The 24060-nt window shown below is 47.5% G+C and overlaps 1 protein-coding gene across 7 annotated transcripts in view; it reads left to right on the forward strand.

Annotated features, from left to right (window-relative positions):
• The window catches only part of PDE8B (phosphodiesterase 8B), a 181530-nt gene that overhangs the window by 28410 nt on the left and 129060 nt on the right, over positions 1-24060 (forward strand). For 4 of the 7 annotated variants that reach the window (XM_029065012.1, XM_029065025.1, XM_029065017.2 and 1 more), the window contains exon 2: positions 14480-14514. Coding sequence is in view for 3 of the 7 variants with exons in the window: in XM_029064988.1 (XP_028920821.1) it covers positions 22798-22833 (36 nt within the window). In the remaining 4 variants the exon portion in view is untranslated. Of the gene's footprint in view, positions 1-14479; positions 14515-22741; positions 22834-24060 lie in introns of those variants that run through there. The other 3 variants (XM_029064988.1, XM_039911339.1, XM_029064997.2) reach the window with 2 other exon arrangements.

Below are 24060 nucleotides of genomic sequence, written 5' to 3' on the forward strand. Positions count from 1 at the left end.
CCTCTGACTCCGAAGCCCGGGCTCTTTCCACGGAGCCACTTCATGCAAGCCCATCAGCCTCCTGAGCAGTCATAGAATCCTCTCCTATTACTGATTTTGTTTTTTCCTTGAACCTTTTCCTGTTTATCCATTTTCTCACAGTTTACTGCTTAGCATTCATGATTTATGGCTATTCTTCCCCCTTTAGATTGTGAAATCCTTAGAGTGCGGGCATAGATCATGCCTTCGACTTCCGTATGTTTCCCAAGTGCCTGGCACAGTGCTTTGTCCACAGTAGGGGCTCTGTCAGTGCATTGTGATGATAGAGCCGGAAAAGCTGATTAGCTGGAAAGATCTGCTAAGATTAGGCAACAATAAAGCTTATTGGTCCACTTCCTTTTTCCAGCTTTGGTCTCTCCCTTCAGGTCACCTCTATCTTCTTTCTTCCAAAATAATTGTTGTAATTATTGCATTTTCGCAAAATCCTGACATCAGTTTTGTCTGCATTAAGGTTGACAGCCAAATGGAGACTAAATCATGCCGAAAGGGCTTGGGTTGGGATTGTATTCTATGTTCTCTTTATTGCTCCAAGAGGCCATAGTGGCAGAGGGGTGGGAATGGTGGGGGAGACGTTGTTTGCCAGGTAATCATTGCTCTAAGCTAAGTTCCAGAGAGAGGGTCTTTCGATCCAACACCCACCTCCCCTTCACACAGCCATTTGTTTCAGCCACACGGCAGGATCCCACTGGTATGCAGCAGTGCAGAAGGCAAAGCAGAGTGACCTAGTGGAAAGGCCACAAGCCTGGGAATCAGACAACAAGGATTCTAATCCTGGCTCTGCCACATACTTGGTGTGTGACCTTGGGCAAGTCATCTAATTTCTCTGTGCCTTAGTTCTCCCATTTTCCCTCCTACTTAGACTGAGCCCTGTGTGAGACAGTGTCCAATCTGACTGGTATTTACCCCAGTACTTAGAGTGGTGCTTGATGCATAGTAAGCGCTTAACAAATACCATAAAAAAGAAACAAAACTTCTTACCTTCGAGATCACCTCAGGGAGTTCAGGTGAATGCTAGGATGCTCCTTATAAACTAAAGGTTCGTTGTGGCAGGAAATGTGTCTCCTGTTTTTGTATTCTCCCAAGCACTTAATATAGTGCTCTACATGCTGCAAGTGCTTAATAAATACGATTGAATGAATGAATGAATCCCTCGAGAGATGGGGTTTCTGAGTCTCTTCCCTTCCTGGTGGCCCAGGGGTAGACGGGAAGCTCTGGAAGAAGAGAAGGCGAATGAGTCTCCCGGAGGGTCTGGGGGTGGCAGGATGAGGGGACCTGGGAGAAGGACCCCGAGAATAAGAAGGTGGCAGGCTGGAATGTGGAGGGCGTCCCAGAGTCCTGGAGGTAATCAAGAGGTTGTTTCTTAGGGGCATGGGGCAAGGGAAGGTCTGGAATCAAGCATTGGCATGATGATTAATCGTCCCCGCGCACTGCAGCTTCATACTGGAAAGGTAACAGTGCAGTCAGTTTCCCCCAGGGTATCAAACAGGTTAGCCTATAATGTTAGAACGAATAAGGGAAGCAGTGTGTTCTAGTGGAAAAAGCATAATACTGGGAATCAGTCCCAGCTCTGCTGTTAGCCAACTTAATGAGTTACTTTTCCTCTCTGGATGTCAGTTTCCTTAGCTGTAAAATGGACATAAGATATCTGCTTTCTTTCCCTCTTAAATGGAGAATCCTGTGTGAGAGAGGGACTATTTGTTCTGATTATTCTATATGCAATACATGCTTAGGACAGTGCTTGGTGCATAGTAAGCCCTTAGAATATACCATAGTAAAACAATATAATAGTCTTTATCCTGGACTCCATGGGTGTCATGTTTGGGTCATCCGCTCTATCCGGATCAGACTAGGGACGGTCTGTGCCCCTAGTCAGGACCCCCTACTTTTCCATCCCATCACCCGCCGAAAATGATTCAGACTGACTGGTCCGACCTCTACCTCTACACTGTTCACTGCTTACATCCAGATTGATCCCAGCTGCTCTCTGGCTTCCATCCCTTCGGGAAAGTCGGAAGTAATTTGTGATTTAGTGGAATTTTCTAATGTTTCTCTTTCAATGTCTTCTTTTACATCCCTGCTGTTTTTTTCCTCATCTGAAGTCTTCTCCTTCTCCTTTACAATTCTGCTTTTCACCCCCTGACCTCTAACCCAGCAGCAGCTGGGTGACCCACAGGCATTCATTCCCACAGTAATGAAAAGTTCTGGATGAGAGCGACTAACCCGTCCTCCCCTCTCTGGCCATGCCAATCTTAGTTAGAAACTTTGATGCCCCAACAGTTTAACTTCCAACCTGGATCAGCAGACTGAAGGGACTGGGGAAGCCCTTTGTGCCACAAGGGTTTCTGAGTTCAAACCTCACATTTTGAGACCTAATGCTGCTCAGAGTCTGTAGCCTCCAGAACTGCCTTACCATCAGTGCTTACTACAGTGCCTGTCACATAGCAAGCACTTAACAAATACCACCGTGATTATTTCAACCATCCACTCTGCTGGTCTCCAAGGCCGAACTGGTCCTCCTTCCCGATGAAGAAATAAGTTACTCCAGTTGATGGCTCTCTGATATAATTTTTTAAATGGCATTTTTTGAGGGCTTATTATGCGACAGGCACTATACAAAGCGCTGGGGTAGATACAAGCTAATCAGGTTGGACACAGTCCATACCCCACATAGGGTGCTCCATCTTAATCACTGTTTTACAGGTAAGGTAACTGAGAAGCTAAGTGACTTGCCCAAGATCACACAGCAGACAAGCTTTGGAGCTGGGATTAGAACCCAGATCCTTCTGACTCCCAGGCCTGTGCTGTATCCACTAGGCCATGCTGCTGCTTTGCTTGTAATTATCAATCAACCAATAGTATTTATTGAGCGCTTACCGTGGGCAGAGCACTAAGCATCCCTGCAATTATCTTGCATTTATCCCAGTGTTTAGCATGTAGTAAAAACAAAATAAACACCAGTACACCGAGTTCATCTAGATTGCAGGGTGACATTCCTGCAGAAACTCCCGGTCAAGAAAACTCATGCTGCACTCACTGCTCACCACATCTGATGCTGTGTGCAAGTGCACAACCGATACTTCCGGCTCCACATTCTTCTGGATCCAGACATGGGTTGTCAGGAGACTGTTTCTGAATTCTGTGGTTGAGTTCTTACCAAAACATCCAGTGGAAAGTTCCAGCTGTGGGAAAGCGGTCTCTATTACTATTGATGGAAACTGCCCCTCCCAGAAACCTTTGGATTGTCTTTCCGCTGATGACCAACCACAAAAAGTTGTGAATGTTGCCCCTTCCACAACCCCACTGTTAATAATAATAATGATAATAAATAATAATTGTGCTACCTGTTAAGTGCTTACTGTATGCCAAGCACTGTACTAGGCCCTGGGGCAGATAGAGAATAATCAGGCCCCACCTGGAGCTCACAGAGTAAGTAGGAGGGAGAACAGGTATTGAATCCCCATTTAGAAGATGTAGGTACCGAGACACAAAAAAGATAAGTGACTAGCCCAAGGTCATACAGCAGGCAAGAGGCAGAGCCAGGATTAGATGACATTAGAGCCAGGATTAGAGTCCTTCTGACTCCCAGGCCCATTTTCTTCCCACTAGGCAACACTACTTCCCATTGTTCTGACATCAGTCACTTTTGTTTGAGATCTAGCTTTGATTGTTTTGTGTGGCAGTCATTTAACTTGGTTAGGTATTCATGCAGAATAATGAAAAAACCCCACCTCCCAAATGGAGACCCCTCTCAGTTCTAACAGAAGTTGTCTTTCACTCTGTATCTAGGCTGGACTGCTGAAAGGGAATTAGGGAACATTTGCTTAACAGGGTGAGCCTGTCTGGGCTCAGCATGCTGTGGCACAGGAAGGAACTGTGTGTTAGTTTGCGATGTCAGGCCCAGTGAGTATATCGGTGTGAGATTTCCTTAGTGCCAAGTTTTGCAAGAACGCGCCCTTGCATTGTAGGGGAGCTGATGGTATGTCCTGCCACAGCCCCTGTCTGGAAGAAATAGCGAAGACTCATTCGTTAGTATTTTATTCAGTAGCATTTATTTCATGCCAACTGTGAGCACGGCGCTGGACCATGTACAACTCGTGTGCAGAGTGCTGGGCCATATGCTGCCTATGTGCTGGGCACTGGGCCATGTGTTACCTATGCACAGGGAGCTGAATCATATGCTGCCTGTGTGTAGTCGCTGAATTGGGCAGTTGGGAACATATGGTGGAAGTAGGAGGCCTAGTCCCTGCCCTCAGTGAGCTTCTCCTCCTCAGATTCTCCCCTTAGTTGAATTCTCTCCTCCCTCCACATTCCTGCTGACAAGCCCTCCAAACCCCACCCTTCGTCCGAGACCCAAAAGCAGGGAGTCGAGTGCCCTTGTCCACTGAGGATTTCCTCTCCTCCCCAACCTGCCCTGTATTTCCACTACTGACACCGTTGGCATCAAGCCGCTGTGTAGAGATTCCCATCCTGAGTTACTGCCTCAATCCAGAACTTCCAGAATAGATGGACCTGGGGTCCTGGCCCAGTACTCTCCAAACTGCTGCGACTGTGAAGCAGGATGGCCCTTCCCCTTGTCACTGGACCTTGGCATTCATTCAATGGCTCCAGTCAGTCAATTATATTTATTGAGTGCTTACTGTGTGCAGAGAACAGTATGCGAAGCGCTTGGAAGAGTACAATGTAACAATGTAATAGACACATTCCCTGCCCACAGTGAGCCTAAGAGGGAGGCGGACATAAATATAAATAAATTACAGATATGTAATTTATAAGTGCTGGGGGAGCGATGAATAAAGGGTGCAAGTTAAGGCAATGCAGAAGGGAGTGGAAGAAGAGGAAAGGAGGACTTAGTCTGGGAAGGCCTCTTGGAGGAGATGTGCCTTCAATAAGGCTTTGAAGTGGGGGAGAGTAATTATCTGTTGGCTATGAAGAGGGAAGGGTGTTCCAGGCCAGAGGTGGAACAATTTGCTTGTTTCCACCCCAGCACTTAGTACAGTGCCTGGCACACATTAAGCGCTTACCAAATACCAGTTATTGTTATTACTATGTAGGCAAGAGGTCAGCGGAGAGATAGAAAAGATTGAGGTACAGTTACCCCTGGGACTGAAGGATTTGGAGGGGGACACCAAGGCGGGGACCTGCACTCCCACCTTGACCACTCTGTTCTCCTTGCCCTCTTCTCCTTCCATCTGTGCCCCCTTCACTCTGAGCCATTCACGTCTTGCCCATCTCCTGGGTGCCCCACATTCTCTGGGGAAGGAGAGCCTCTGATCCCCTTCCAAATAGCACAGGCAGGCTCGCCGCCCAGGATGACAGTCGAGCGCCCTGCTGAAGTGCCTTGGCCTCCAGCTGAGACCTCCTTATGCCCAATCCCCCAGGGGACCAGAGACAGATCAGCTTTAGGTCCAAAGGAAATAGCTATGAGGATCAGCGGAGGCAGGGATGCTGCCCTGCACTCACTGCCTACTTCGCCCCAGTGCCCTGGCCTCTCCATGCTGGCAAAATGGATGTCCCTATTCTTGCCAAAGACTGCTCCTTCCCTCTTGGCATGAGCTTGGCCCCCGGTAAGTCAACATCTGTTGCAATCTGTGCAGAAGGACAGAACATGCTCTACAAAGGCCCATTTGAAAACCCAGCTGCAAAGCATTAAATCATAACACAGAGGGCTCCGGTCACTGCAAGACTAAGCCATTCACAGCCCATTTGCCAAAGGAAACAGGAGACCGAGCTAGTGAGCAGAGCAATGCCTTGTTGTGAGGGGCCAGAGTTTACTTTTTCCATGTTTGGGGCAGCGGGGGCTACCCTGCAGCCTCCAACCTGCTGGGCCAGAGAAGCAGCATGGCCTGGTGGATACAGTGTGGACCTGGGACTCAGAAAAACCTGGGTCCTAATCCTGGTTCCACCCCTTGCGTGCCAGATGACCTTGGCAAATCACTTCACTTCTCTGTGCCTCAACTACCTCATCTGTAAAATGGGGATTAAGACTATGAGCCCTATGTGGGACAGAAACAGTGTCCAATCTGATTAATTTAGTATCTACCCCAGCACTTAGTACAATGCCTGCTCATAGTAGATGCTTAACAAATACCAATTAAAAAAAAAAACTAGCTGCTCACAAGCAGGGGTGAAATGCGCCTTACTGTAGTCAGGGACCAGCAGGGTGTTTGACAGGGGCCTGCAGGAGGCCGGAGTTGCATGCAGGCTGGATTCAGAGCTCTGCCTCTTCCCCACTCCTAACCCCCATCCTCTAATGGCATCCCTAGGGCATGATCAATTTCTGGAGGTCCCGGTCCTCCCCTCCTCTCTGGGAATGCCATCCCTGGGGCTTCTGCCCCTAAATTGTCCTGCTGCCAGCAGGCTGAGGTTATGTGTCCAGAGGTTATGACCTCTGTAAAGCGGGTGGTGGGGGGGTCTGGTTTTAAGCCAGATATTCCCATTTCTCAGCTGAACTGGTCCCTGTCTGGTTCCAGTACAGGGCCAGACACCTTTGTGTCTGATGCTTTGATTTCAAACACCCTATTTCCCTCCTCTCCGGCTGCTCCTGCAGCATTTCCTGGCTCAGAAGCGGAATCCATTTTTATGGTTATCTTGGAGGGAGATGGAGAAATTTAGCATTGCTAGTGGATAGATCATGACTGGTAGTCAGAAGGATCTGGGTTCTAATTCTGCCTCCACTACTTGTCTGCTATGTGATCTTGGGCAAGTCATAACTTTTCTGTTGTATTACCTCAGTTACCTTATCTGTAACATAGGAATTGAGACGGCGAGTCCCATGTGAGACAGGGATTGGGTCCAATCTTATGATTTTGTATCTATCTCAGAGCTTAGTACGGTGCTTGACACATAGTAAATGCTTAACAAATGCCATCATCATTTTAGGAGGCCAGATGGAAAAGACTAGGCCTCGTCAGCCTGGAAAGAGGGCTGAAAGGGGTCATGATTGAAATTTACTCTGGATTGTTGCTGAAATTTGAGGTGCGAAGTTCAAAATAAACCAAAGGAAACACTTCTTCATCCAGCAAAGGCAGAAGCCTAAGGGAAGCTGATTAACTAATGTAAAAGCTAATAGAAGAGTTCAGTCTGAGTCAAGAGGCCAAAGAGAAAGTGGCTTTAACCTCTGAGTCTCAGTTCTCTCATTTGTAAAATGTCATAATGAGTGTATTTTCCTATCTCACAAAGATATTGGGGGATCAAGGGAGATAATAAGGAATTAGCTATCAGGAAACTGTACAGGCAAGTAGTATGGATAAGTTGAAGATGACTTTGAATAAACTCATGAGCAAGCAGCCCACAAGCTCAATGAGGGCAGGGAATGTGTATGTTTATTGTTATGTTATCCTCTCCTAAGCACTTAGTACAGTGCTTTGCATATAGTTAGCACTAAATAAATACAATTGAATGAATGAATAAATGAATGAATGGAGTACTAAAGAGAAAGCAGATAAGTAAAGGAGAAAAGATATACCTGTGCTGTGGAATATACGTGAACATTAGAATAGATGTGTCCCACTTCATTAACTTGTACCTACCCCAGCTTTATGTGCTTGACACATAGTAAGTGCTTAAGAAATACCATTTTAAAAAAAAGAGTGGGCAACCATCTTATAATTGCTCCAAGCCTCCTAGGCTGGGTTACATTTCTTTTTTTTTCCTCTCTTTATACTCACCCGTAGTCTCATCTAGTCTCCTATTTCCTGCTTCTCTTTCTGCCTCTGTTGACATCTCTTTGTCTTCCATCTTTCTCTCTACTTTCTATTCCTGTAACTCTCTGTCTCTCTCCATCTCTTTTTCTCTCTAGGCTTTTCAATCAGTTGTATTTATTGAGTGCTTACAGTCTGCAGAGGCCCATACCAAGCAATTGAGAGAGTTCTTTACAAAAAAGTTGATGACTTACCTACAACTTAATGGAAAGAGCACGGGCTTGGGAGTCAGAGGATTTGGGTTCTAATTCTGACTCTGCCACTTGTCAGCTATGTGGCCTTGGGCAAGTCACTTAACTTCTCCATGCCTCAGTTACCTCATCTGTAAAATGGGGATTAAATGTGTGAGCCCCACGTGGGACAACCTGATTACCCTATATCTACCCCAACACTTAGAACAGTGCTTGGCACATAGTAAGCACTTAACAAATACCATTATTATTATTATTATTATTACTATTATTATTATTAACAAGGAAGAGATTACAGTCTAGAGGGGAGACCAGCATTAAGATTAATGACAGATAGGGTAAAGAGTAGAGTATAGGAATATGTACATAAGTACAGTAGAGCTGGGGTGAGTATCAAAGTATTTAATGTGGGTACACAGGCAAGTACAGAGGTGACACAGAGAGGAGGGTGGAAATGAGAGCTTAATCAGGGAAGGCCTCTTGGAGGAGGTGTGATTTTTAAGAGGGTTTTGAGGGTGGCAAAAGTGGTGGTCTGTTGGCTATGAAGGTGGAGGGAGTTATAGGCCAGAGGGAGGATGGGGGCAAGGGGTAGGTGGCAATTTAAAGGAGATGGAGGTACAGAGAATAGGTTGATTTTTTGTTAGAGAAGCAAATTGTGTGGATTGGGTTGTAGAAAGAGATCAGTGAGGTAAGGTAGGGCTTCTAGTCTCCCTGAGCTCGGTGTTGGTGAGCCACGCATGGCAGTGGCCATGTGATGTTCTTGGTGCCCCTGAACATGCCCAGATAACTAGCATGGCCTAGTGAAAGAGTCCGGGTCTGGAATTCAGAGGGACCTGGGCTCTAACCCCAGCTTCGTGACTTATCTGCTGCATGACCTTGGGCAAGTCACTTCACTGTGTCTCAGTTACCTTTATCTGTAAAATGGGATGAAGACTGTGAGCCCAGTGTGGAACAGGGACTGTGTCCAACCCAATTACCTTGAATATACCCCAGCTCTTAGTACAGTGGCTGGCACATTCTAAGTGCTTAACAAATACCACAACTATAAGGAGGCGTGCACTCCAAAATTTTGTGACTTCCCAGTGACCACTAGGCTGGAGGATCTAGCGCACTGGGTTATGGTCAGTATGATCACTCAAGAAGGGCAGTTAGTTGGGTCACCCATTGCACTGTACTTTCTCCGGATGGTAGGCATGTCTGGCGCGGGCGGTAATGGAGATTTGCTGGCCTGAAGCTCCTTGCATAAGTCCTCTCCAAGTGGGTGAAAGTGTCAATTGGTCCAGCTCCCCTGGGCACACTCTGGATTTTGTTCCCTCCTGCTACAGCTGCCACCATTGACCTGGGTGGGGTTCCAGTGCTTCTCCTCAGCACGATTCACTTACCTTTCCCAGGCCCTTGGCCCCGACAGTGGGCTCAGAGGCAGACAGGCAAGCTGGCCCCAGAGTTGCCCGCTGCACTAAAACCCGTGTGTATGCTCCCCAGGACCTGGGAGGGTGGGGTGACTCTGGTATCTACAGGCCTCACCATTCAAAAATAATCCAATCTGGAGGCTGGCGCCAGTTGGAATTTGCAGCTGCATCTTAGGCTATGTCTATGAATTTGTGTGCCGCCCCCTGCCCCCCTTCCTCCTCCTTCTTCTCCCCTCTTCATCCTTCTCCTCCCTCCCTCCCTTCTTCTCTTCTTTCTATTCTTCCTCCCCTCTTCTTCCTTCTCTTCCTCTTCCTCCTCCTTCTCCTCTTCCTCTTTTTCTTTTTTCTTCTCCTCCTTTTCCTTCTCCTCCTCCTTTTCTTCTTCTCCTCCTCTTCTTCTTCTTCCTCCTCTTTCTCCATTGGCCTGTCCTGAATTCAGCCTGGGGCTATGATGCTGTTGTGTGACATAAGATAATTTGAAGGCACTGGTTAGAGTTAATGGTTAGGCAAAATATTAGGTTATGGGTTAGGTAAAATATCAGGGTTAGAGTTAGATCTTTGAAAAAATTAATACGTAGATCACTGTCAAAATGGGGTTAATAGGTAGGAGTTTCCCCATCCCCTATCCACTGCCTTCTCTACCTCTTCCTCCCTTAGAGGAACTGTATTTATTTAGTATACTGGAGTGGGGTCTGGGAGTGTTTCAGGGTCTCAGGCTTAAGGAGGACTATTGTCTGAGTGATTGTGTCACCTTCCTCTCTTTCCAAGAGGTATGAACTCCGATCAGAAAGCAGTGAAGATTTAGGTTTGACTTTAGGAAGCATGTCATGACCACAAAGGTTATGAGCAAAGGATATGTGTTACTAGAGGAAGTTGTGGGGTCATTGTTATAGTGACAGAAGAATTTTCAGAAAAGGGCAGACATCTTTCTGAAATAGTCTAAGTGAAGTCCCATTCAGAGCCAGGGACTTGGACCCCATGATTTTTCAAGATTCCTTCCTCTACACATAATACAGCACTTTATAGCCTATGTATTATATAGTATTTTGAGGGTCTGACTCTTTAGGAGAAGGGAGCAGAAGTGATTTCTAGGAAGGTATGTGGGCATGTGACAGATATATAGAAGTGAAGCACTGTATACACTATATACATATATCACATATTATAATGTGTAATATATAATAATAATGATGGTATTTGTTTGTTAAGCGCTTACTATGTGCCAAGGACTGTTCTAAGCACTGGGGTATATACAAGGTCAGCAGGTTGTCCCACGTGGGGTGGGGTGGGGTGGGATCAGTCTTAATCCCCGTTTTACTGATGCAGTCACTGAGGCCTAGAGAAGTGAAGTGACTTGACCAGAGTCCCATAGCTGACAAGTGTAAAATGGGGATTAACTGTGAGCCTCACATGGGACAGCCTGATTACCCTGTATCTACCCCAGCACTTAGAACAGTGCTCTGCACATAGTAAGCACTTAACAAATACCAACATTATTATTAAGTGGCAGAGCCGGGATTAGAACCCACGACCTCTGACTCCCAAGCCCGAGCTCTGAGCCACGCTGCTTCTCTAATATGTAACGTGTATGTGTGTATGTAGGAAATATACCCCCAACACATATATGGGATATATAGCGCTTTATTCCACTTCCTTTTCCTAAAGTGTCAGACCCCCCAAAACGCTAAAAATTTGCTAAATAGGTCTGTGGTCCTGTGATAGTTAGGGCCCGACCCCCTTTGCTGACAGGGTGTGAGGCCGCTTACAGTGAAGAACACCAGAGGGAGCCTAGAATGCGGCGTTGGTGTCGTTTGGCTGTCTGGCATCTGCAAATCCTCTAGGGCCCACTGCTCTCCTGTGGTTACCACTCACCTGGGGCCTTGGTTTCTGGCTGCGGTCTTTATCCCAGAAAGCAGTCAGGAGTGGATCATTTTTTATAGGAAAGACACCGTGAAGCTATTTCTCTCATGTTCCTGCAGTTCCTACACACCATGTAAGGGACACTGGGTCATCGCAGCTCGCCCCGTGTGTGACGCATTCAGGCCTCACTCCTCAGCCTCCTCCTGCATCACCCCCAAACTCGAAGGAGAAAAGATCTGGGAGAAACCGGGACACGGCTCAGTTGGCTTTGAATCCCTAACTGTCGGAGAGGAAGCCGAGGGCGCTGAGCGTACCTTTTTTAGACTGTGAGCTCTTTGAGGGTTTGAAGGACGTAATGAAGGGCAGCCTCCACAAATAGTATGGCCAAATGGCAGAGAAGTGAGATCAGCTGTGATGATGATCAGCTGACGCCCAGCAAGTCAGAAAGCAGTGGTTCTTTTTGAGCAGACGCTTTGAGAAAATCACAAGACAGGCTAAAACAAAAGCAACTCCTGGCTTTGCAATTGGCAAACTCCGGCAGTACGTCTTAAGGAGGTTTGAGTGAGATAGAGTGTGTGTGTGTGTTTGTGTGTGTTTGTGTGTGCGGGGGCACATTGGCTCTATCATTCACATAAACCCCCATAGGTGAATTTCATCATCAGAGATATTCTCAAATTCGAAGGCAGATTGTGTGTGTGTGGGGGGGGTGTTCTAGTGTAAGTCGCCACGGCGTAGTCCACCAGTCACTCTGTGCTACACATTTAGATCCTGCTCAGTGGAGTCTTTATGAAGCATTGAGCAGGCCGGCAGCATGTTTTGATATCCATGCTCCATGTCTTTTCTCGCTCCATTTCCAGAGAACACTGAAAAGGAAATTATTTTACCTCCTCCCACTCCCCAACCTTTCCCATGAACCAGGGGCTCAGGGGCCCAGACAGAGGCCCCCTTCAGAAGGGTCCACTCCTTTGCACAGCTCCCTCTGAAGGTATACTTCTAGGGGCCCACCCTACCAAGTGTCTGGACCCCTGGCCAGGGATGGGGTGGTTCTTCCTGCTTAAAGACCCCTCAGAAGCAGTGATCTCACACCTTTGGCAGGGAAGAGCAACTTCTAGGGTGGTTGCAGAAGAGGGGTGAACCATGGTGATGATAGCAAGGACGGAAGCAGGGGAGATTTTTTTTTTTATGGCGCTTGTTAAGCAACTGACTATGTGCCAAATACTGTTCTAAGTACTAGAGTAGAAACAAGCTAATCAGGTTAGACACAGTCACAGTCCCACGTGGGGCTCACAGTCTTAATCCCCATTTTACGGATGAGGTCACTGAGGTCCAGAGAAGTGAAGTGACTTGTCCAAGGTCACCCAGCAGACATGTGGCAGAGATGGGATTGGAACCCTGGTCCTTCGGACTCCCAGGCCCGTGTTCTATCCATTAAGCCACACTGCTTCTCTTGACTCAAATTGTTCTTGAGAGAGGCAGCTGAGGAGCTGTAGGGCTTTCTCCCCAGGGCCTGATGTGAGGGAGAAAGATGCCTAGAACCCAAAAGAGGGTCACCCCCCCTTCATCCCTACTGGATTCACCCCCTCCTCTACCCCCCCACTGCCAAAGGGACTTTTAGCTAACCAGGACCAGCAGTGATGGTGGGTGGTGGAGGCGGGGCAGACAGAGAAGAGGTTGTGAGGACCACCCAGGACTATAACTAAAATCAGCAAAGTGGACTGGGCATCAACTGAATGCAGGAGGCTGCCCCAGATACTTATTAGATGTGAGAGCCAAACTGGGCACTTACCAGATACGGAATCCTGTCCTGGCTGTCTGAGGGGTGTCTGCTGTATGCAGGATGCTGTATTGGGCACCTGCTGTATGCAGAGTGCTGTATTGGGTGCCTAATATGTGTAGGGTGCTGTATTTGGGCTCTTGCTGAACTGGATGCTTATTGTGTGGAGGACACTATAAGGGCCCCTAATGTGTGCAAGGTGCTGTCCAGGGTGCCTAATGTGTGCAGGGCCCTGTACTAGGCACCTATTTGTGTACGACATTGCATGGGACCCCTTCTTTAGGCAGGTGCTGTAAGGGGCCCCTTCTGCTCAGGGCACCTACTACTCTTCACTCCTCATCTGAGTGGAGAATCAACAGTGTGGGATCAAGTTGGCCCCTGGAACCAATGCTCCAGGTCACTGGTCAGAACTGGAAAGAGGCTTAAGGAATATAATTACTGAGATAAATAATAAATAATAATTGTTATATTTCTTAAATGCGTACTATGTGCCAGCATTCTACTAAGTGCTGGGATGGATACAAGAAAATCAGGTTGGACACAGTCCCTGTTCTGCTTGGAGCTCTCAGTCTGAATCCCCATTTTACAGATGAGGTAACTGAGGCACAGAGAAGTTAAGTGACTTGCTCAAGGCCACATAGAAGATATGTGGTGGTCTTCTAACTCCCAAGCCCATGCTCTATCCACTACGCCATGATGCTTCCCCTAGTTTCTCCAATCAAATAAAGATTCTCCATTCAAACCGAGGGTTTCTGTTCTTTGAGATTGTCTAATGCAGGCAAACTGGGTATTTTTTCCATAGGGACCCAGGGAGACCTAGTATCTTTATTAGTAGGAAAGTCAAAAAACAATTTCTGGATATTCAGTGTTAGAAAAGTTCTGGAAAAAAGAATAGACGGGTGGATTTTTAAAGATGCACACTCTGCTGCAGTAGCATGTGCCAGATAAACGGGGTCAACTATTGTGCCCAGGAGAAGGGAGAGTTTGTTCTAACCCCAAAATAAATATTCTTGAGTCCAGGGGAGGAAAGGGAAGGAGAGATCTTGGTAATTGCACTGACCTAGACATCTCCTGCCCCCTTTCCCTAATTTTCTTGCCCTCTGTGAGGACACCTTTCTCTATGAATTATCCCCTTGGACACTTAGAAAGTGTGCTTAAGATTACAACAATCTTTTCTTTTCCAGTTTAAAATCTACTGATTCTTTTACCATTACCTCATTTGTCTGGTACCTCTGCACTCAAGCAATAGCATTTATTGAGCACTTCCTGTTTGCAGAGCCCTGAACTAAGTGCTGGGGAAAGTACAACTTGATAGATTTGGTAGACAGAATCCCTGCCCATAAGGAGCTTACAGCCTACAGGGGAAGACAGACATTAAAATACATTAGGGATAGGGGAAAAAGTAAAGCAAAAGAGTAATTACATATGTACTGTGGAGCTGGGGGCAGTGGCAAAGAGTGTCAAATGTGCATCTTTAAAAATCCACCTGTTCATTCTTTTTTCCAGATCTTTGCCGACACTGACTGTCGTACCAAGTCAAGGTGAGCTTCAGAGATGGGAAGGGATAATGATGTCTGCAACTATGAATGGGGAAGTTGGATGGAGAAGAGGATTTGGGAGGGAAGTTGAAGAGTTCAATTAGTGGGACATCCATGTAGACATGCCTTAAGTCCTCTCGCTGTTTCTTTTGTTAATTTCTGGTCTCTTTCCTAATTGTCTAATTGTCTAAGTTGTTCTGAAATCTAGCTCTGTTTTCTAAGTTCTCCACCCCTTACTAACCTGGCATTGTCTGCAGACTTAATGGACATTCTTTCTACTCAAAATCTAAATCAGGTTGTATTTTGCTCCAGTAAAATAAAAGGCGTTAATAGAGGAAAGCCAGCCACTAGTTAGTAGTTATAGTAGTAATAGTTGTTACTGAGCACCCACTGGGTGCCTACTATACTAAGCACTTGGGAAAGTTCAGCAGAAGCACAAAGAGCTTACATTCTCACAGGGAAGACAGGCGTGGAGATATTTAGGTCTCCAAGGAGTCAAAGGCCCCAGTCTCCACTGGAGCAATGGAGCAGTCTCATTCTTTTGGGAATATTGAGACCTTGTTCAGGCCACCAATTTTTTCTGCCACGTCCCCATCCTTGGTGCCTGAGGGTGCTGAGAGGGTTAACCCACCTCTAAATGCTGAGTGCAGGTCATCTGCTGGGTATTTGCCTGTTGGATCTGGGCCCAAAGTTGCTGTTGGCAGAGTTTGCTCTTAAACTCTATATAGACTATCCAGTTATACCAAAATTATTCAAGTGTGAGAAGTCAGAAGTATCAGAGAGCAATTGTCTTTCTTACTACTATGAAGATGAAAATGTCTCTTTCCAATGTTTTGTCTCTGCACTGCCCATGAGTTATACCCATGAGAACCAGGGAAATAAGTTCATTCATTCAGTCATATTTTTTGAGTGCTATAGCATGTGGATCTGGGGCAAGATCTGACTTCCCCTGGGGCAAGAAAGAAATAAGACCCAAGAGAAATAAGGGGAGAAGCTACAGCCTAGAAGAAAGAGTGTGGGGCTTGCAGTCAAGAGCTGGGCCGCTGGTCTGCTGTGAGACCTTGGGCAAATCACTTAAACTATTTCTGGGCTTCACTTTCTTCATCTACAACATTGAGATGAGATGCTTACTCTCCCTACCTCTTAGGCTGTGAGTCCCATGTAGAACATTGACTGTGTTCAGTCTGATGCGGGAGACAAACCAACACAAATTGCCAACATACAATCTCATTGAAAATATTACTTTTCATTAGCAGGACCTGAAGGATGCTGAGATTACTTCAGCTCTAGGAGGATTGCAATTCTCCCATTCAATTAAAAGCTTCTCAAGGGAATCACATTTTTTATATTTTTTAAAAAGCACATCTCCTCCAAGAGGCCTTCCCCGACCAAGCCCTCTTCTCCTCTTCTCCCACTCCCTTCTGTGTTACCTTTGTACTTGGATTCGCACCCTTTATTCACCCCTCAGCACTAATGCACATATCTGTAATTTATTTATATTAATTCCTGCCTCTTCCTCTGGACTGTAAGCTCATTGCGGGCAGGAAATATGTCTACCAACTCCGCTATATTGTTCTCTCCCATGCACTTAGTACAGTGCTCTGCTCAACAAGCACTCAAAAAATAGGATTGATTGATTTCCCTGATATGTCCTCCTAGTGCCTAGTTCAGTGCTGTGAAAACAGTCAGTGTTCAGCAATGGGCAGAAGGAATGTTCTAAGGACATCTAGAAGCATCAGAAGTATAGATTGGAAAGAGCACACATTGTGAGCCCCTCAAGGGATGGGGCCTGTGTCTAATTCCCACCTGTGTGCTCTTTTTCAGCACTTAGTACAGTGCTCGGTAAGGACTTAATAAAAACTACTGCTACTACTAACATGTACACACGTGTGCGCACACACGCACACACACACACTCTCTCTCTCTTTAGTTTTGAAGGCATCACAGCCGATGGCAAGATTTAAAGATCTAAATCTAGATTGAAGTGTGTCCCTGAGAGAGGATCTCTTGCACACTTCAATCAATCCGTTATATTTACTGAGCACTTCTTTGTCCTTGCATGTACAATAGTGTGCTTCTTCTGGCACCTCCACCCCCATACAGTCACACCTACAGCAATTACCCAAGAAGCAGGTCAGGTGGAAAGGCAGAGCGACAGGCTCCGTGCACCTGGGATCTGACGTTGTTATCTGACGTGGGGAAGGGACCAGATTGTTGGTCACATCTGGGTCTTTTTGGATGCCCTTCCCTTGGCAGATGGCAAATCTATAAGCAACGTCCTCTTGGAATAGGAAAGTCAGGGAAACATTTTCACTCCGTTTGTTCTGTTAGAATTGCAAAGTGGCAGGTTGTAGCACAGCAATGATTCAGGAAGGAAAAATGAGAGATTTTTGAGCATTTATAGACCTGGAGAACCTAATAAATCTCTGCAGACTCAGAACTCTTGTTATGGTTCCTAGACACATCTGTTTTTATGCAGAAGCTCAGGAGCAACGGATAGTCTTCTGGCTGCTGCAGACAGGTACTATACGGAAATGCCTTTCTAAATATTCCTATGGCTACCCTTTTGGGAAAATGCCCTCATTTTAAGGGATTGCACACTATGCTAAGCTCTTCTTTTGTATAAATTAGACAAGAGTCTCGGTTGACTACATGCCTTGGTTGTCTTGCTTCATTTCTTCCATTACTTTTTGTTTTTTAATTAATTTGTTTTCTTCTGAACCTCCCTACTTTTGCTTGGACCATTTTCATCTTGTTTTCTGCACTGCACTCATTTAGTTTCTGGAATATTTTCTCCCCAGAGAGTCTCTAAATCCCCTTTGTCTCTCAAAATACACACTTTGTCCTTCATCCTTACCAATTTCCCCCATTAATTTAATGTTACCTTCTGGCCTTGAAAATGTTCTCAGTTGTGAACTAAACCTCTGAACGTAAGGCTTGAGAAGATGATGCTCTTGAGTGTAGTTAAGCAGATAGAGCAGAGGATGGGGAATCAGAAAACATCTGTGCCCTTAGCACTTATGTTTGTATACCTTCCTTTAGGACATGCATGTTCTTGACATGCTAACTTCCACTCATTTATCTATCTAATTATCCTTCTGTTGTTCTGCTATCGACAACTGAGCCTTCCTTTCTTCCCTAACTACAGTATTTATAAAGGGCTTATGCTTGTCAGTCTCCCCTGTTAGATTGTAAGCTCCTTGAAGGGGACGGAACATGTCTCTTACTTAGTTGTACTCTCCCAAGTACAAAGGACAGTGATCTGCACACAGAAGGTGCTCAGTCAATAGTATTGTTGAACTGATTGATGGTTCCTAGACACATCTGTTTTTATGCAGAAGCTCAGGAGCAACGGATAGTCACTGTGGGTGAGTCTCACTTTTTCCACCTGAAGATGGAATGCCTGCCCCCTGCTTTTTCTATAGGTAAAAAGGTCCAGAGAGGAGGGAGAAGGAGGAAAGTGTTTTGAGTATTATGGAAGGAAGGTTCAGTGTGCTGTAGGAACATTTTTGAGGTAGCTGTCTTCAGATGCCTTCAAGACTGTAAGCTTGCTGTGGGCAGGGAACTTGTTTACCAACTCTGTTATGTTGTATTCTCCCAAACGTTTAGTACAGTGCTCTCAAATAGCACTCAAGTAAGTACAATTGATTGATTAATTACTGGGCTGATTGAAAATTCTGGGGATCCCTGGGCAGTGGAGTTCTGCCCTCCCTCCCATGAGTGGGTGTGCCATGTGCCCATGGTGCCTTGCATGCTGGGATTATTTTCCCTTGAAGGTAGGACAGGTGGATGCTGAAGAATGGCTGCAAGTACCTTGACAATAGAGGAGGACCCATGGTTCCTTTCCGATCTCCCAACCTCCTGTCTCTCCCCGCTTCAGTCTGTACTTGACTCTGCTGCCCGGATTATCTTTCTACAGAAATGCTTGGGGCATGTCACTCCCCTCCTCAAAAATCTCCAGTGGTTGCCTATCAACCTTTGCATGAAGCTACAACTCCTCACTATTGGCTTCAAAGGTCTCCATCATCTTGCTCCTTCCTACCTCACCTCCCTTCTCTCCTTCTACAGCCCACCCCGCACACTCAACTCCTTTGCTGCTAACCTCTTCACTGTGCCTCGCTCTCACCTGTTCTGCCGTCGACCCCTGGCTCACATCCTATCTCTGGCCGGGAATGCCCTCCCTCCTCACATCCGCCAAAATAACTCTCTTCTCCCCTTCAAAGCCCTGCTGAGAGCTCACATCCTCCAGGAGGCCTTCCCAGATTGTGCCCCCCTTTTTGTCTGCTCCTCCTCCCCTCCCCATTGCCCCTACTCCCTCCCTCTGCTCTACACCCTTCCCCACCCCACAGCACTTGTGTATATTTGTACACATTTATAATTCTATTTATTTTATTAATGATGTGTCTGTATCTATCATTCTCTTTATTCTGATAATATTGATGCCTGTCTACTTGTTTTGTTTGTTGCCTGTCTCCCCCTTCTAGACTGTGAGCCCACTGTTAGGTAGGACTGTCTCTATCTGTTGACAAATTGTACTTTCCAAGCACTCAGTACAGTGCTGGGCACACAGTAAGTGCTCAATAAATTCAATCGAATTAATGAATGAATGCTGGTCCCATGGCAGCAGTGGGGACACTGGACATTGTCCCATTTTGCCAGGATCAATTCAATATCAGCATCAGGGTGATTGAGCACCCACCGGGTGTAGAACACTGGACCAAGGACTTGAGGAAGAACGGTAGAAGTAAAAGACATGATTTCTGGCCTCAGTGAGATCAGTCTACTGAGAGAGCCAGGCATAAACCGATGAGCATTCTGTAATTGAAGGTGAAGCTCTAAATAAAACACGTGTGAATAAATATGGTTAATGAAATAAATCCATGAGTGCTGAGTTGGCCGATAAGATGGCTCAAGTAGGGAGGGAGCTTGAAGAAAGGTTAATCAGGGATTATCCAATGGTAAAAATGGCCTGAGGTGTAACCCATGTAAATTTGTATATATTTATATATCAAAAGAGTGTCCTTATTTTCTCTTCCTCTTGGTTCTCTTTTTGCCCCATTCTTGACTTCAGGCAGGGATTCTTGCTTGTTTTCCTTTTCCTCCGCAAGAGGTGTTATTTTTCACTTGGCTCTTGCCGTGCATATTTGTTAAAGAGCAATGCAGTGAGAGGCCTCCTTCTGGCCAGCCCATGCTCTCAGAGTAGGAGGATTAATCAATCAATTAATCAATCAGTGGTATTTATTGAGCATTTATTTTGGGCCAAGCACTGTAGTAAGTTCTTGGGAGAGTACAACAAAATTAGCAGACACATTCCATGCCCACAATGAGCTGGCAGTCCAGAAAGGAAGCAGGCAACACTGTCCTGCCTTGTCCCCCAAGATGTATCCCCCAACATCACTTTTCCAAAGAGTCCGTCCCAAGCTCAGGAACTGGAACTGCTTGCTGACTGCCAACTCCACTGGAGCGATTGAGCCATTGTCCCCACGGATTTCCAGGTGAGGGTGAAGCAGAAATAGCAGTGGCAGCATATTGAGTGTCCACTTGATACGGTGCACTGCGCTGGGTGTTTGAGAAGTACAGAGGAAAGAAATGAGACACTCCCTGCCAACAAAGAGGGGAGATTAACATAAAAACATTTACGACTCGAGTGTCAGAATCAGTAATCAATAATGAGTGTTGAGGGGAGCATAAATAGAAAAGCAATGTGGCTCAGTGGAAAGAGCACCGTCTTAAGAGTCAGAGGTCATGGGTTCTAATCCTGGCTCTGCCACCTGTCAGCTGTGTGACTGTGGGCAAGTCACTTAACTTCTCTGTGACTCAGTTACCTCATCTGTAAAATGGGGATGAAGACTGTGAGCCTCACGTGGGGCAACCTGATTACCTTGTATCTACCCCAGTGCTTAGAACAGTGCTTGGCACATAGTGCTAAACAAATACCAACATTATTAAATAAGTTCATAAATTGTTAGAATTGGCTGAAGGGATGATATTGCGCATGATGCTGGGAATTCAGCAAAGGAAAGCTTGTTGGAGGAGACAGGACTTTAGGAGGGTTTTGAATGTGGAGAGAACTGTGTGGGGAGGGAGGAAGTTCCATGAGGGAGGGATAGTGTGAGAGAGGGGGTGGAGGAGGGAGAGATGCTCTGCACACAATAAGCGCTCCATAAATGTGATCGAATGAATGAATGAATAAGAGCAAGAAACAGTAGAAGGTTGGCTAGACAGGAGGAAAGAGAGTGAGTTGGGCAGGTGGGGAGTGGATAGGTGTTGGGGGGGACAAGTTGGTGGAGAGTCTTGAAGCTGATTTTAAGAAATTTTTGTCTGATGCGCTCCTCATGGGTGAGGATTTGTCTGATGTGCTCCTCATGGGTGACGATTGTGTCTACCAACTCTATTATCCTCAATCCCCAAGTACTTAATACAGTGCCTTTCACCCAGTAAGCATTCAATAAGTACCACTGATTGTTTGATATGGTGAGATACAGGAAGCTAGAAGAGTTTGAGGAGAGGAGAGATGTGGACCAACCACTGCTCCAAGGAAAATGATCCATGTAGCAGAGTGTATCATATAGATTGGAGGGGGAGAAGCTGAAGGCCAGCAAGGAGGCTAATGCAATAGTCAGACTGATTAAAAAAAAAAGGTGCTCTACACAGCAAGCGATTAACAAATACCAATATCTCTTATATATTTAGCCACAGAGTAATTTGGGATGAGGAGAAGGGGTGGATTTGGGAGATGTGCTACACTGTACTCTCCCAAGTACTTAGTACAGTGCTCTGCACACAGTAAGTGCTCAATAAATGTAATTGATTGATGTGTGTTAAGAACAAGCAGGATTTGGCCATAGACTGAATATGAGAGCTGAACGATTGCCAAGAGTCAAAGATGACTCCCATGTTGGGGCTTCTGGGTCAGGGAGGATGGTGGTGTTTTCAACTGAAATAGGAGAGTTAGGGGCATGAATGGGTTTAAGTGGAAAGAGGAGGACTTCTATTTTAGACCGACTGAAGGACATCCAAGTGGAGACGTCCTGGAGGCATGAGGGAAATGCAAGACTGGAGGTCGGATGAGAGGCCAGGGCTAGAGAGAGGTTTTGGAGTGTTCCATAAAGAGGTGACAGGTGGAGCTGAAGCCATGTGAGTAGTTAAGCTCTCTGTGGGAATCAGGGTAAAGCCAAAAGGGAAGATGACCCCAAACAGCTTTGGAGGTCACCAAGAGGCAGAGATGGGATGGTCGGGGAAGCCACTCTCTTTTCCCCCACGGTCGTTACGCTTTGACTTCCAGCTTTGCCCTTTAAAGTCTCCAGGGAGATGGGCAACTCCCAAGCACAGGGAACGGAGGTGAAGAAATGGGTGTTGCGGTCCCTCGGCCAGACGGCTCGGCCGAAACTGTGCCCCGTTCGCCCTCTCCCAAGCAAGACCCGCCAAGGAAGACCCTCCCTCCCACCCCAGAACTGGAAAAGAAAGGTTGAGCCTCAGGCCCGTCAGAATTCCAAGATTCTCCCGGGATGCGCCCACGGGACCCTGGGGTCCAGTCGCCACAGACCAAGGCGGCTGCACAGCCCAGCGGAAGGACTGGCGCAGGCCGGGCACAAGGGCGCTGCTAATAGCGCCATGGTGTAGTGGACAGAGCGTGGGCCTGAGAGCCAGACGGTCAGGGGTTCTAATTCCAGTTCTGCCACTTGTCTGCTGTGTGGCCTTGGGTAAGTCACTTTACTTCTCTGAGCCTCAGTTCCCTCATCTGTAAAATGGGGATTAGGACTGTGAGCTCCAAGTGGGACAGGGACCTGCGTCCAACCCGATTTGCTTGTATCCACCCCAACGCTTAGTACAGCACCTGGCACACAAGTAAGCGCTTAACAAATACCACCTGTGGTATTTGTTAAGCGCTTACTATGTGCCAAGCACCGTTCTAAGCGCTGGATGGCACAGGAGCAGCAGAGAGGGCCGGGCGCTAGGGTCCAGGGAAGGTGGGCAGCCAGGCAAGAGGGCCCCCTTCCCTCCCCTCTTCTCTTCGTTTAGACGGTGAGCCCGTCCTTGGGCAGGGATGGTCTCTGTCCAGTGCTCTGCACCTAGTAAGCGCTCAATAAATACGACTGAATGAATTCTTCCCTGCAGCCGTGGGAGGGGCTCTAGGACCCAAGCGGGCGAGGCCTTCCTCTGCAGCCCTCGACGGGGCGGACCTGCCTCCTCCCTCCACCCTCCCTCCGGCCCCGGGGCCGTCCAGCCGTGGTCGGGGCGTCCCGCGGGACTGCGGGGCTGGGGAGGGCGGCCCACGGACTGCCCATGGACGCTGCCCGGACACGGACCGGTCCCGGCAAGGTGAGCCGGCCCAGGGGCGCTGCAAGGGGGCTCCGAGCCCGGAGGGACACGCGACACTTGGCTTTCTCCTGTTGCTTTGCTTTTGACTCCACGTGCGGCTGCCCGGGGCCGGCTTCGCCACTGCCGGCTTCATCCCCACCCTCTCCTTCCTTGCTTCCTTGCTTCCTTCTTTCCTTCCTCCCTCTCCTCTCCCTCTACCCTCTCTTCTCCCTCCCTCATCTCCTGCCTACCCTCTCCCCTTTTCCCCTTCCTCCCCGCTCCCTCTACCCTCTCTTCTCCGTCCTTCATCTCCTGCCTACCCTCTCCCCTTTTCCCCTTTCCTCCCTCCTCTCCCTCCTTCCCTCTCTCCTCTCTCTCCATCCTGCTTTCCCCTTCCTCCCCTTCCTTCTCCCTCCCTCATCTCCTGCGTACCCTCTCCCCTTTCCCCCTTCCTCCCCTGTCATCTCCCTCCTCCCCTCTGTTCTTCCTCCTTCATCTCCTGCCTACCCTCTCCCCTTTTCCCCTTCCCTCTCTCCTCTCCCTCCTACTCTCTCTTCTCCCTCCCTCATCTCCTGCCTACCCACTCCCCTTTTCACCTCCCCCCCCCTTTCCTCTCTCCTCTCCCTCCATCCCGCTTTTCCCTTCCTCCCCTCTCTTCTCCCTCCTCCCCTCTCTTCTCCCTCCCTCATCTCCTGCCTACCCTCTCCTCTTTTCCCCTTCCCCCCCTCCTTTCCCTCCTACCCTCTCTTGTCTTCCTTCATCCCACTTTCCCCTTCTCTCCTCTCCCCCTGCCCTTACCCCCCCCTTCCTCCCTCTCACCATCCTTCATTCCTTTCTCCCTCTTCTCTACCTCCTACCCTCTCCCCTTCCTCCCTCATCTCTTGACTACCCTCTCCCCCTTTCACCTTCCCCTGCCCCTCCTTCCTTCCCTCTCTCCTCTCCCTCCTTCCAGCTTTTCCCCCTCCCTCCTACCCTTCCCCCCTTTCCCCTTCCTTCCTTTCCCTCCTACTCTCTCTCCTTCCCCCTTCTCCCTCTCTCCTCTCCTTCCTATATTCTCTCCTTCCCCTTTCCCCCTCATTCCTCTCCCTCCTATCATCTCCTTCCACTCCCTCCTCTCCCTCCTACCCTCTCTCCTTCCCTCCTTTCCCCTGTCTCACCTCCCCTTCCTCCTCTCCCTCCTTCGTCCCTTCCCACTCTTTTTCCCCTCCATCCATCCCTGCCTCCTTCCATCCTCCCCCTGCTGCCACC

Source organism: Ornithorhynchus anatinus, chromosome 1, assembly GCF_004115215.2.
Source record: "Ornithorhynchus anatinus isolate Pmale09 chromosome 1, mOrnAna1.pri.v4, whole genome shotgun sequence".
NCBI lineage: Eukaryota > Metazoa > Chordata > Mammalia > Monotremata > Ornithorhynchidae > Ornithorhynchus > Ornithorhynchus anatinus.